The sequence below is a fragment of the Scylla paramamosain genome, chromosome 16, assembly GCF_035594125.1.
Source record: "Scylla paramamosain isolate STU-SP2022 chromosome 16, ASM3559412v1, whole genome shotgun sequence".
Classification (NCBI taxonomy): Eukaryota; Metazoa; Arthropoda; class Malacostraca; order Decapoda; family Portunidae; genus Scylla; species Scylla paramamosain.
The window spans coordinates 65,001-80,000 of NC_087166.1; the positions used below are offsets into that span (position 1 = coordinate 65,001).

Below are 15,000 nucleotides of genomic sequence, written 5' to 3' on the forward strand. Positions count from 1 at the left end.
CATACAGGGTGGGGGACAATTCCACTCATTCTGTGCTTTTAGACAGGATGGAATCATAAGCTTCTCGTCTCATCAACTACTCTCCTCTAACAGTCTTCAGCCACTTTCTCATCGCCGCAGTATTGCATCTCTTGCTATCTTCTATCGCTGTTTTCAGGCTAACTTCTCTTTTCACCTTATTAACTGCATGTCTCCTCTCCTCCCGCGGTCTCGCTGCACAAGATTTTCTTCTTTCTCTCATCCCTATTATGTCCACCTCTTTAATCCAAGAATTAACCAGTATTCTCAATCTCTCATCCCTTTCTCTGATAAACTCTGGAATTCCCTGCCTGCTTCTGTATTTCCTCCTTCCTATGACTTGAATTATTTCAAGATTATTTGATTTTTCTATTTGGAATTCTCTATGGCATCAAGTAAGCCTTTTTTAACAATTTTTTGTTGCTCTCTGCCAGTGGCATTCTTTCATAAGTAGTAGTAGTAGTAGTAGTAGTAGTAGTAGTAATGGTGGTGGTGGTGGTGGTGGTGGTGGTGACACTATGATATATCAGTATCCTCAAGATCAATACTACTATAGATACAGACAACTTAGTATACTATGTGTGTGTGTGTATATATATATATATATATATATATATATATATATATATATATATATATATATATATATATATATATATATATATATATATATATATTAAGACCTTTCAAGAGTGGTTCACATTTACCCTGAATCCAGAAAATGTGAAGAAATATAAGGAACGAGCGTGAGTTTGGAATGAGTCTTGAATGACATGTAATTTGATATAATTTCCACTTTTCCTGTGTTTATCTGAATTATTTTCCCTTTGAGCTTTCCGTCTCTCTCTCTCTCTCTCTCTCTCTCTCTCTCTCTCTCTCTCTCTCTCTCTCTCTCTCTCTCTCTCTCGACCGTAATAACAACAGGAAGCACAAGAGTTAACGAGAGGCCCTGCGTCGGATGCCACACTATTGGTGAGGAGGGAGAACCTACACAAACTAAACTAAACTAATCTGAAATTAAATTGCCAAGGAAATTGAAACATTTGTTACTCAGCTTTTTGGGGACCATTGTGCGCTGCCATGCCCTCCATAACACAGCACAGAACTAGAGAAGTGTTGCTTTGACATAATACACTCCATCAACTTTTTTTTTTCTATTCTTAATATTTTCAACTACATAAGAGAACTGGCTGTGGAGAAATCACGCAATAACCGAGCATCATTTCAAGGCACAAGGAACACGCAGCCACCATGATTTTATAATAATAATACTCACGCGCTATTTGTCGGAGCTTTCCTTTGCATGCTAACCTGTTTGTTTACCTCCACATGGACCCACCTTTCTCCCCCCAACCCCCCACCCATACCTGTGGCGAGGACCCGCTGACCTGCTCTGCCCTGCCGCGCCTCAGCATCATAAACTTATAATCCGGCCCAGTCACGCCACCTTACTCCACTAAACAGTACTGATTCCCATGACACACCCGTTTTTATAGAAGACGAAGAGAAGCATCATGAAATATATGCTATTAAATAAAGCTTCTCGAGTGGCAAAATCCCACTTTTCAATTTTCATCTCGTTAATATTTCTGTGTCATGATTTCAGACACGTGAACAACATCTCTAAAACAAACACGAGGTCAACGAACGTGGAATTTTCAATAGGAGTTTAAATAAATATTACGTGATTTCTTCCCTTCCATCTTACTTATAATCACCTTAATTATCTCCCTTGATTCACAGAGCCTTAATTACAATTATGTGTAATAATTTCCATTACAGTCTACATATTTAAAACTCATAGAAAAAGGCACTTAAACTGTCCACAACTCTTACACAACATCCAACCTTAACTTTACACTTCCTCGCCCCCTATTTTTTTTCCCTCCAATCCCCAGGAAGTCCTCTCAACCCATGCTGATGAGACTCAAGATGATGGTCAAGCTGGCTAAGCTCCTTGGACGTGACACAACTTCCTCCTCGTCTACCTCCTCCAAGCGAAGGCCGAGGAAGAGAGTGATCGACACTCGCGCCAAGCCTTCCGCCAAGCTGCGCCAAGCAAGGATACTCAATAAGTGAGCATCTCGTTCCCCCGCCCATTGTTTCCTGCACACAAAATATATACTCTCATTTGTCTGGCTGACCTCTCTCCCTGCCCCAGGATGCGCTCGGCCCTGGGAAGGAAGCCACGCAAATCGCGCAAGCCAAAATCATTCCTGTGGGAGCGAGCGCAGCAGGCAGTGACTACCACAGGGCGCGGGCGACCCACCTGGGACCTCCTGCTGCCTGAGAACGTGGAGGTGATTACTCTTCTTTGCCTGTCTTTTGTTACCTCCTCCTCCTCCTCTTCCTCCTCTTCCTCCTCCTCCTCCTCCTCTTCTCCTCCTCTTCCTGTTTCTCCTCCTCGATCTCATCCTCAGCCTCCACTTCTTCCTTCTCTCTCCCCTCCTCGTTCTCCTCCTCCTCCTCATCATCATCATCATCATCATCATCATCATCCTCAGCCTCCGCCTCCTCGTTCCCTCTCTCCCCTCCTCGCTCTCTTTCTCCTCCTCCTCCTCCTCCTCCTCCTCCTCCTCCTCCTCCTCCTATTCCCCCTATTCCTAATACGCTCACGCCGCTCTCTCTATCTTGTTTTGTCATCTCTCCTCCATCTGTCAATCCTCCTCCTCTTCTTCTCCCGTCCATTTTCTTCCTCATGTCCTCGTCTGTCAACTAAACACCAAGCAGAGTATTATCAGTGACTACATTAATTCTGACAAATATCACAAAACACGACCACATAATGCTACATGACTTCACATCTTCCACGGTTCCTCTCAATAGTGACCTCATTAGCTACGTACTTCCCCCTTCTACCTCTTCCTTCACGGCTTGGTTCTCTGGTACTTGTTCTGTCCATCTTATTAAGGTAAGAGTTAATCAACTGTTACCCTTTTTGGTTCCTTCCCCGCCGGATTTCACCAGTGTCCTTACGCTTTCGTTCCCTTCAAGTGATCTCCAAAGCATTATTTCACAACTTATTCTTTAACGATCTCAGTATTAAAGATATCAGGAATTAAACTAATATCCTACTTTGGAAGAGAGAGAGAGAGAGAGAGAGAGAGAGAGAGAGAGAGAGAGAGAGAGAGAAGCTTTTGCATCCTTTGTGTCGTTATCTCCGCGTCTCTCATCACGTCATTTCAACGCTTGTCTCGTATCTACAGTGTGACTCGTCCTCACTCTTCAATCAATCTATCTATCTATCAACTTGCCATTGTGTCTCAGTTCCTCTCTCTCCTCTCCTCCTCCTCCTCCTCCTCCCAATAATGGCGTCTCTTCCCCACAGCCTGAAAACGAGCCTGAGATCACGATTGAACTTACCTCGAAGGTGGAAAGGCCGAGGTCGACCTTTGTGATATACAATTTCACGAGCGGTTACTTCGAGGAGGTGGTCGAGGACGAGCCCCTTCTTGACCTGCTCACCCTGCACTCCTCTGTGACGCTTAAGGAGGACCTCGACAAAGCCCTTCACCGCTTCGGGCTCCAATGGTCCGACTCGGAAGGTCAGGTTAGATCAGATCAGATCACGAGAGAGGATAGGAAGAGAATAAGGGAATGCTCCACAAGCTCAATACTTGATTTAACCAGCAAACACTTTAAGCCTCCTTGTATGAATAACAAACATGATTTGTGCGAAAAGACTGGTTTAACTGATCCAAAAGATCCCTTGGCACGAGCGTGTTTCAGAACCAATACACCTGTTAAGAAGGTGTGTCTGGCCCATATCTGCATGCGAAGGCTGAGAAACAACATAATGACAAGAAAGAAACACGACACTAAGTTATGTCATTAATAACAAAGAAGATATTATAAAAGAAGCAAAGAAGCTCGATAATTTATTATAATGTTGAGATCAGGCTGCAATCTCTTCTCTTTCCACAAACACAACACCCTGACGTAACTTCGGGATCTTCCATCCAGAGAATGTTTATCCTTTCCAACATGAAAAATTTCTGACAGAGATGGATGTACTAAGTGCAAACATTACATGTAGACCTGGTCATTTAAAAAATCAACCAACACACGGTAGTGTGTTCACTGAATTGTCTCAAAGGATTGTCGGCTTATCTAAGAAAAATGCTTCCACTCCGCACTACTGTACATACTTTTCATCATTTAAATTAAAAATATATTTGCAACCTTGTCCTGCTGCCTCACACTCCCTAACACACGCGCCAAGCATGCCTCTGAGCCTTCCCTCAAGGGCTGCTATGAAGAAACACTCAGTTTCTGTGGAGAATACTTGCCTCAGTATTCTTCATAACAAAAGCACTGCACAACGCGGACGTGTGGTTTCATTCAAGACCAGTTTCCTACCCCCAGTCAATATTACCCTAGGTATTCCATCTGACCAAATTTACAAAGATGTATTTACGACGTGGGTGAATGCCAATCACTCAGTTTTGGGTAGCTTTCTTCAATGCTACCTGTACTGTAATCGCGTTAGGTTTCATACAAATAAGCAAAACAATAAAACTGTTCGTCTCAAATTGCACTAATCATTCATCGTTACCTCTGATAGGTCACAGTGACAGGGCTTTGATGAATACTGACTTCCTCTTGAACACATATTCCTTGGTCACTGGTCTCAAGGGAGACGTGGACGAAACAAAGCTTAGCAAAGGGAAACGTGACTCCCCTAAGCTCAATTTTATAAGAAGTACGAGCATGTGTGGTATGTAACCATCCTGAGCCCCTCCAGCAGACTCAAGCCTGGAGCAGCTGGCGGAGGACTCGAGGCGGGAGCTGGAGGAGGTGTACAGGGGCGTGGTGACGAGAGAGGAGCTGGCCAGGATTGACATGCAGCCCAACCCCTTCAATTACAGTGATCGAGTGTCCCAGACCACCCCCAACCCTACCAAGGTAATGCAGCACAACTTCCACAACGAGAGGCGGCTCAAGACGTTGTAACTGGAAGCAGGAATCGATTCACATCAAGACTCAGTAAAATCACACCACTGTACCTCACAAATTTTATCACCTAGGCTAGAAGTGCTTTCTTTAACGGAAGAGTTTCAAATTACACTACGTCTGCCTAACATGAAACAAACGGTCACCTTACACAGTGACATTACAACAAGTTACAGCTTTTATTTAGTGCATTAATTTTCACGCTACATTTTGGTGGCAGTGGCTGAAGCTGACCAGAGAAAAGACGGCTCAGTATTGTTGGATTGCTGCTGTGGGTATAGGGATTGTCACGTGTAGGCCTGATGGTTTCCTGCAGCTTCTCTTATTCCATTTTCGTATCTTCCGATGACATCGCTGAGAAAGTCATCCAAACCTGTCACTTCATTCCACAATACAGCGGTCGTTTTCTGTCAAAAAGCTCAATTCCTTTAATAAGCATGGTATCGTGTCACCTTGTGCTTATCTGGCTAACTAACAGTACCTATAATAATGTGGCAGAAATCATAAAATGTACGTCTGATTATCTGCAGTAATAACAAGCACGGGATTTGTCAGTACTGAATGTCTGAAAATGACCATCTCTTCCGCCCAATTAGGAGCTGGCGATGCAAACGGAGCCACCACCCCCTTACCGCTTCTCAGTGAACGTGGGTGAAGGGGACATCTACGCCGCCTACGAGAGTGACCAGCTCGCCCTTCAGCGTTTCGAGCAGGAGAAAGAAGAGAAGAGAAAAGACAAGGATGCAAAAAAAGTGGTACAGTTCCCATCCTACTCGCTTATGAACAGACAGTGATAACCACTACAGTACCTGGTGTGTGTGTGTGTATGTGTGTGTGTGTGTGTAGAAGAAGACCAACCTGTTTGCTGTCTGATCACGCTGAATATTTTCTAACATTTATAAATCCAATATTACTCTGAACAAAATATAAATGTCCAGAGCAGCAAGAACATGATATACCCTTAATTGTGTTGTTATAATCAGACCCTGACAGTTTGAAAGCTTTGAGAATAACTTTGGCTGAAATTTGTCGCTGGAAAAGGTTGTGGACCCTCTGGTGGTGCTGGGAATTGAAAGATTAGGCGGGAAGAAAGGCAGTAAAGGTGGAGATAGTGGAATGAGCCTGTACCAAGCCGACCTCGGGGAGCTGCGGAAGGTGGCATGCGTGGTGGAAAGGATGGTGACGCAAAATATATACGACGACATATCCCAAGGTAAGTGTTGCTCTTGTTGGTAGCAAAGATGGTTACTTCACGTTATATGCCACGTCTTCAAATTGTTTCTTTATATTTTTTCTTTATTTTATCTTATTTTATTTTATTCTATTTATTTATTTATTTATTTATTTATTTATTTTTATTTCATTTTATCATTTGGCCAGCACTCCAGCAGATCATGCCCCGGAAGTGAGCCGTCACCGTCAGTGGCTACAAGTAGTGGCAGGCGCCAACGCACCGAAAAAAAATATTTACTTAACGATAGTTTATTCAAATTACTATTATGATGATGATGATGATGATTATTATTATTATTATTATTATTATTATTATAAATAAACCAATGAATAAATAAATAAGAAAAGTATCGCTGGTTACTGAACATACGTAAATGTGTACAATATTACTTAATCATATCATCCAGCGTAAATGCTGAAAATTAAGTTTTAAGTACTGAAAAAAATAAATAAATAAATAAAAAATGCCTAATGATATTTACTTTATGCCATAATAAAGTAGCAGTATTTCTCTGTACAGTATACTTAGCTTAATGAAGTACAAAGACTCAGGTTCGTTTGCGGCATTATAAAATGTGAGAAAACATCAGTTCCTCTTATCAGCAGTATGTGAAAAATCAAATATTATACGTCTAACTTCTTGAATTAGCTCAGAATTCCTCTTTAATTTAACTAATCCTATGTATAGGCCTGATTTAATCCTCATACTGACCAAGGATAAGAACAACTTTCTAGTCATTTTAATATAATCATACCATTTAAATGCATAAAGGAAACTTTTTTTTTTTCCGGTGCGTCATTAATTTACAGTGCTCGACACATTGTATTATTTGAAAGATGAAGGCCTCACGTGTTTCCTCTCCCACCAACAATGTATTTCCTCTCTCCTTTCCAGAATCACATTGAAAAATATTCTCTCTAATATTCTTTTCATCTCTCTCTCTCTCTCTCAGTAACGTTACTTCCATTCTTCACTTTCTCACACTTATGTCGTCTCGGCACTCGTTATTTTGACTCCTGTTTCCGAAAGTGATATATAAATGCATATAATGAATGAATTTGTTCAAGTGATGTCAAGCATTTAGGTAGACATTAGGTATCAAATGAGGCTCACATGACATTGGATCTTCAATGCAAAGTTCATGAAACGAAACTCAAGTGTAGGTGCTTCTCTGACTAGTTTCTGGTTAGTGATGAAGTTTCGTATAGTTTTCAGTTTTACAATAATAAGGAGTGTATCAATAATGCAGATCTAGACAGTGAGTGAAGCCAGTACATATATATCCCCATAGTTGGGTGTTATCACAATAAATTATTGCAATAATGATATCTGGTTATCAGTCATACAATTATTATTTGTTCTGCATTATTGATTTTGATTCATCAGTATCGCTGATACTTTTAGTTCCAAACTAGCGATAATTGATCATTTTAGTTTTTGGAGCATGAGCATGCTGAAGTTTTAAACTTTCAAAAGTGAAATGTAGTTATTTTACTTAAAACAGTATTTTTCATTAGTGAAGAGACAGGATAAACATTGAATTTAAAGTTTCTTCTAAGATTTTTCAAAGTTTTCTAAGACAAAGATAAAAAATAGAAATTTGGATTTATCAATTTTTTATTTAAAACATCAGCATTGTTATCATTAGCATTAGCATTTTGGAATTATCCATTTATTGGTTATCACCTTACCAGACAATAAATGTATCACCAGTTATCAGTTATTGGTTATTGCTGATAATGTTATTGTTATTGATTTATCAGTTATCATGATAAACTTTTCCATTATCATGCCCAGCTATGTATATCACTTAGTCTAGTATAATTTTTCCTTACTGCAGATTTCAAGTATTGGGAGGATGGAAGTGATGAGTATCACCCACTGCAGGGCTCTCTCCTCCCATTATGGAAGTTCCGTCCTGAGATTTGTCGCAACTTCATTGTTTCAGACCTCTGCTGCAGCCCTGTCTTCCCTGACCTCTTTGCTGCTGCCTACACAGGTTTAACTGCTCAGTGTAAAAGAGAGTTGAACATGGCGTGTGTGTGTGTGTGTGTGTGTGTGTGTGTGTGTGTGTGTGAGTGTGTGTGTGTGCACGTGTGTGTGTGTGTGTGTGTGTGTGTGTGTGTGTGTGTGTGTGTGTGTGTGTGTGTGTGTGTGTGTGTGTGCGTGTGTCTGTGTGTGTGTGTGTGTGTGTGTGTGTGTGTGTGTGTGTGTATGTGTGTGTGTGTGTGTGAGTGTGTGTGTGTGTTTACCTAGTTGTTGTGCTTTATGGGAAAAGAGCTATGCTCATGCTGTCCCATCTCCATATCTTTTAATATCCAACTTAGCCTTGAATCCATGTATACTTTCTGCATTTACTATCTCCTCATCCAGACTGTTCCATACATCAATACTTCTATATGGGAAACTATACTTTTTGATGTCTCTTCTACAAGCACCCCTCTTCAGCCTCTTTCCATGTCCTCTAGTGTCCTGTGTATCCCAGCCCATTAAGTCGCTCCTGTCCACCTCCTCTACTCCCTCATATGCTTTATACTCGTATATCGCAATCAAGTCTGCCCTTCCTCTCCTCTTTTCCAACGTTGGTAGATGTATCCTTGCCAGTCTCTCTTCATATGACAAGTCCCTGATACTTTGTACCATCTTCATAGCTGCTCTCTGAACTCTCTCCAACTTCCTTATATCCTTTTTCTTGTATGGCGACCACACTACTGCTGCATATTCTAGTCTAGGTCTTATCAGTGACACCATCATCTTCCTGACCATCTCTTCATCCATATATGCAAAAGTCTGCCTTATTCTTCTCAACAAGTTATAGGTTTCTCCTGTAATTTTGCTAATTTGTCTCTCCGGGGTCAGGTTCCCAGTCACTGTAATACCGAGATCCTTTTCCTCTTCTGCTCCACTCAACCTTACACCATTCAACACATAATTTCCTTTTACTCTTCTTGTACTTTTTACAAATTCTATTACTTTACACTTTCTTAAATTAAATTCCATTTCCCATCTATAACTCCTTTCTGATATCTTGTTCAGGTCTTCTTGTAATGTTCCATAGTCCTCTGCACTCTCAACTTTCTTCAGTAACTTTGCATCATCCGCAAAAAGGCTCATGTAGCTGTTCACACTCTCCGTCATATCATTTATATAAACTGCAAACCTGATTGGTGCAAGTACTGAAGGTACTCCACTTATGACTTCCCTCCATGATGATTTTTGATCTTTTACCGCCATGCTCATTTCTCTGTTTGTCAAGAAATTTTCCATCCATCTCAGCAGGCCCCCTCTTAGCCCACCATTATGCTTCAACTTCCACAACAATTTCCTGTGTGGCACTTTATCAAATGCCCTCTTCAGGTCTAAATAAACACAATCTGCCCATCCATCTCTTTCTTGCATTATATCCACCACTCTAGAATAAAAACTCAGTAAGTTTGTAACACATGATCTCCCTCTCCTAAATCCAAATTGTTGCTTTATTATCACTTTATTGCCTTCTAGGTACTGCATCCATTTATCCTTCACCAATCTTTCACACATTTTGCACACCACACTTGTTAGAGACACAGGTCTATAGTTTAAGGGCTCCTCTTTACTACCATCTTTGTACATTGGCACTATGTTGGCTCTCTTCCATTCAATTCAATTTGAACGTGTCTATCACACTGTTTGTGTGTGTGTGTGTGTGTTCATGCAAACAGAGGCAAACCTTTCACAGGTCATAAAAAACAATTCCCAAATACACACTAATTTTCATTGATTACAGATTTTTAATAGGCAGGCATAACCCAAACTGGAGATCAAAAGGGCTTGTCCACACTGACTTTTCACAATAAATTCAGGATATTCATGTTCAATTTTCAAAGTTATAGTACCAAAACAAGATAAAATTTCATTTACAAAAGGAGTGAAACTTTTCAGTTTCAGTAGATAAATGGCTGGATGTGTCCTTGAACATATTATGTATATTTCTGCAAGTTTTAAAATTGCATATCACATACAAACTATTGCTTGCTTTAACCTCATAGCTTTTCCTGGTCTGCAGCTGGTGACTCAAGAGAAGAAAATGCTGGCCTTCTTTGCGTGTTCACTCTTAAAAATCCAGCCAGCCCTGAACGTGTCTATCACACTCCCTGTGGTGTTACATCCCTACACTTCCATCCCCAGGTATTGTTTTGTTATCTTGCTGAGATGATCTTCACCATGCAAAGAAAAATTGCCTACATGAACATTTACACATTAAAAACAAATATGCACCTTTTATCATAGTATTATGCCTGATAGAATGGTAATTATTTCACTTGCCTCACAATTGAGAAATCCTAGATTTGAATTCCAAGCTGGATAAGGACAGTTCAGGCTTGTTTCCTTTCATGCTGTAGCCTCTGTTCACTTAGCTGAAAGTATATATGGGATGTAAGTTAAAGAGAGCTTTGCAATATGACAACTCCATGATGTCTTAAGCAGCATGGCATGATATATGGCTTGGCATGCAATCAGTCGACTGGGAAACCCTTACTGTGGGACCCTACAGGCCGAAGGCAATGAATGCCTTTTTGTTAGTGCTATGTCATATTACTTAAGTTTTCAATCTTTTGTTTGCACACCAAAACTAGGATCTTCACTGCTTGCCATCTATGGGATGTCTAACTTGGACACTTCATAAAAACAATGAAAAATTTATCTGAATGTTAGGTGAATTTGCCATGGGAAGTGCTCTCACTGGCTGTCAAACCTTTGTCAGAACCACCATTGCAGCATGCATATCCAACATATTACCAGATAGGCCATAAATTATCACTAGATACACAAACTTTAAATTTTGAGCCATGTATGTGCATATATATATATATATATATATATATATATATATATATATATATATATATATATATATATATATATATATATATATATATATATATATATATATATATATATATATATATATATATATATATATATATATATATATATATATATATATATATATATATATATATATATATATATATATATATTTATTTATTTTATTTATTTATTTTTTCATACAGCATGCAGGCCAAGTTAAGCAATGCTTAGTGGGAAAATAGTAAGGACTGTATGCATGTAGATATAGTAGCATATGACAATGGTTCTCAGATGTAAGCTTTTGAGTACCAAATGTAAATGGCATACATTTAAGAAATAGTTAAGTTGTCCTTCAATATTTTTTTAGTATAAAGTGATGATATACCTTGATGGCCAGGTGGCTGTGGTGTGGAAAATGTGCAGTATAGAAAGGATGTGACAAGTAACACCCTCTAGATTGGCAGGCTCCTAGCAGCTGGGTGGAGTGATGGGCGAGTGGTGCTGTATGATGTGAGTTCCACTACACCTTGTGCTCTCTCCTGCACCACTACCTCTGGCAAGCACCTTCTCCCTGTCACTCAGGTACTGTTCTGTTATCCATCTTGTAAAGCATTATTGGGTGAGCTTTTCATTACCTATTCCATTCTTCAAGCTCCCATCATAAGAATCATATCAGGTCAAGTGTTATACATTCTTGCAAATTCCACTGCTGTAATTTCAATAAGTTACTATGAAAAGTCAAGAAGTTTGTTAATTTCAAGAAATAGTCTTCTTTCACAGAAAGGATTTACAGTATATCATTTACTTTAGATGATTATTTAACTTCATAAGTTCATATCTGCACCTTGAACAGAGAAGGCTTCAGTTTATTGATGCTGTTTCACTCAGATAAAGCTTCTTCTGACTGAATAATGAACAAAATCACAAGACACTGATACTTGTATTCTATGTATACTACTATTGGGGAAGTGACAGGTTAGATGTTAAGGGATGTGTGTGTGTGTGTGTGTGTGTGTATGAACTCTCCGCCAGTCACAAGATGGTTGTGACCATCAGCACTTGAACCTTCCCAGAACAAGCTATATGAGACCTTGCAGATAACTGTTCTAAAAGCACACACCCATCCCTTGTTCATTGGGTACAATAGCCATCCAGAAATACTGGGAAATTCAGACCTGAGCAGGATTCAAATTTATATGCTTGGTGCTCTCAGACAGCTTCAAGTCACATCAAGCATGTGACATCCTCTGCTCTGCCATCTTGATGGATGACTTTGTGCATGAGTATGTGTGCATGTATATGTGTGTGTGAGTGTGTGTGTGTGTGTGTGTGTGTGCACATGGAGAGAGAGAGAGATAAGTGGAGTGTTGTGGGTTTGAGCTTAGTTGTCACTTGGCTTCTCACAAGGTACTTTTCTCAGTTTTTTTTTTTTTTCATTGACTCAGACATGGCATGTGGTGATGTACTCTATAACTTTTCAATCTTTTGATTTTTTCCCCCCTGGTAAAATAAAATCATATTCAGGTATTTATTTGTACTTTATTTAATGCAATTTTTGTGAACCATATTGCACTTTACACTTCCATGCAACAGAATAACAAAGTAATGGTAATGTGTATTACAGCTTTTGCTGATGTAGCACAGTAATAGTTAATGAGTAATAGTTATATTTTGGAGTAATAATGCTCTCTTCTGCATTCTTGTTTGGAGAAATCTAGAGAGCCACTGAATGGGTATGATTGCCACAGGTCCAGTGGCTAGAGACAACACCTGGAGAGGATGTCACCTTCTTCTCAGTGTCACAAGATGGACGCATGACACAGTGGCACATGAGGGACTCCTGTCGCCTTGTGCATGCAGATGTGTTTGAACCCCATTTGCCTCACACCCTTGGATTTGAAGGTAACATAGTCCAGTGATGAGCTATTTCAGTGGATATACTGCCTTTACATAATGACTGTCATATATGTGGGAGTGTCTCTTTTCCTCTTCTATCCTTTTGTTAATGTTCTACTTCCTTTACCATATCCCAAAAACCCACCTATCATAATAACAGCAGCACCCTCACTTGCAATTATCTTTAACCACTTTTGATTTTACTCTTTAAATTTGCCAAATGCTCCTCCATATTCACTTTAATTTTTACCTTACAGAAAATATAATTCTATTTATCTGAAACCTGAAGCCTTTACCTTTAGATTTGTGTTCACATTATCCAACTTTCATAATTCCTGATATTCATACCAGTCACTGAGTTGATTTTCAGTACCACATCACTTACATTATCTTGATTCTTTAATCTTTCACTACTTTCAAAGTGATTACCATATTCCTACAAGTTCATCTCGTCATAAGTGCACATATATAATCTGTTCTTGAATTTCTTCAATTTCCAAGGTGTGATCACATGCTTGGCAGTGAGGCCAGATGGGGAGGGCATAGTGCTCCTGGGCCTTGAATCTGGGGCAGTGTTCCAGTGTTCCATAGTGTGTGCAAGTCACTCCCTTTACCACTACCCAGCACACACCTCTATGGTGCGTGGCCTGGCCTGGAACACTCATCATCCTAACGTCTTCCTTTCCTGCTCACTTGATTGGTCCATCAAAGTCTGGCTCCAGCTTTTCACGTAAGGTTATTTACATTTATTTTCTTAAAAGAGTATTCTCAAGTACTGTGCCCATATGCTTATACCTTTGATTTCTTGATGTTTCAGAGCTCCACTGGTGGTCCTGGATGTGGGAGGAGCAGTGGCTGGGTTGGCATGGTCACCTTACAACAGCAGTGTTCTAGTAGCAATAACAGATGAATGCCGTGCATATGTGTTTGACCTATCAGTGAGAGTGTGCACACCATTGTGTGTGCAGTCCATGGCCCAACGCCGGCCTCTTACCGCCTCTTGTGTCACCTTTAGTCCCTTCTATCCTATCATCTTTATAGGTGGGGAAAAGTAAGTGTTGTGGGATACTGTATGACACACAGAAACACTACTGTTTTTTCTGAATTTTTCTGAATACCCAATTCTAAATGCCATGCTGCATAATATCTGTAAAAACGATCATTAAATATAAATTTTTACTGAACAGCTGTGGAAGTAAATGAATAATCTATTTGACCAATACGTTTCAGTGAGAGGTTACATTTTAAACAATCACTCAAGATGTGAGAAGTTAAGAATATTAAGGAAGCTATAAGAAGCCATTGGGCCTACATGTTGCATACACAGAGAGGGTTAGTGTTAATAGATTTTCAACTTTTTTCCCTTCCAGAGGGCACTTGGCATCATTTAAACTCTCACCAAATCTGAGGAGAGTTCAAAGAGAGGTTAGAGATGGCGAACCTCAAGATAAGAAGGAAATTGAGCTCAGTAAGATTGAAAGAGTCATTGCAACCAACAGGTGAGGGGGCCATGAGGAGACTTCTGTGACAGGTGATCAAGAGCGAAGACTACCTCAGATCTGCAGTAATCTCAATACAGAGACAATGAAGTTACAGAGAAGCAATAGATATTTTATTGATGGCTGATGGGAAGTGCCCCATGGAAGCTAGCTGAGTGTTTGCTCAGACTGACCAGCAGGCTGCTGATAACAGTCCAAGGTAGTATTTGTAGCTACTTGCTGCATTACATTAATTGATGGAGGAGTGTCTATGCTTATACTCTCTAAAGGACATTGCATATGTAGTAAGGATCATAGCAATATTTTGTTCTGATAACTTCATTTATTACATTCTGCAGTAGAATAAACCCTCAGTATATTGAGATCTGTTAAAGCGAATTTCGCATTTATCGAATGTTTGGTCAGCAGCAGCAGGGAAGGGAGGAAGGGAGGGAGTGTGGATGGTGGTGGTGAGTGTGCACTGCACCTACACACACTGGCTGAGTGAGTGGGGGTGGGAGGGAGGGAGAGTGTGGGTGGTGGTGGTGATGAGCGCACACTGCACCCACA

General features: G+C 40.1%; 1 protein-coding gene across 1 annotated transcript in view; it reads left to right on the forward strand.

The window, feature by feature from the left end:
- Positions 1 to 14,461, forward strand: part of LOC135107846 (dynein intermediate chain 2, ciliary-like) — a 21,201-nt gene extending 6,740 nt beyond the window's left edge. The window contains exons 2-14 of the mRNA XM_064018132.1: positions 1,917 to 2,093; positions 2,180 to 2,318; positions 3,347 to 3,563; positions 4,766 to 4,923; positions 5,568 to 5,726; positions 6,013 to 6,184; positions 8,046 to 8,204; positions 10,251 to 10,372; positions 11,513 to 11,638; positions 12,805 to 12,958; positions 13,454 to 13,682; positions 13,770 to 14,003; positions 14,323 to 14,461. Coding sequence (XP_063874202.1) covers positions 1,917 to 2,093; positions 2,180 to 2,318; positions 3,347 to 3,563; positions 4,766 to 4,923; positions 5,568 to 5,726; positions 6,013 to 6,184; positions 8,046 to 8,204; positions 10,251 to 10,372; positions 11,513 to 11,638; positions 12,805 to 12,958; positions 13,454 to 13,682; positions 13,770 to 14,003; positions 14,323 to 14,455 — 2,179 coding nt within the window. The 3' untranslated portion in view covers positions 14,456 to 14,461. The remainder of the gene's footprint in view (positions 1 to 1,916; positions 2,094 to 2,179; positions 2,319 to 3,346; positions 3,564 to 4,765; positions 4,924 to 5,567; positions 5,727 to 6,012; positions 6,185 to 8,045; positions 8,205 to 10,250; positions 10,373 to 11,512; positions 11,639 to 12,804; positions 12,959 to 13,453; positions 13,683 to 13,769; positions 14,004 to 14,322) is intronic.
- Positions 14,462 to 15,000: the final 539 nt, after the last annotated feature.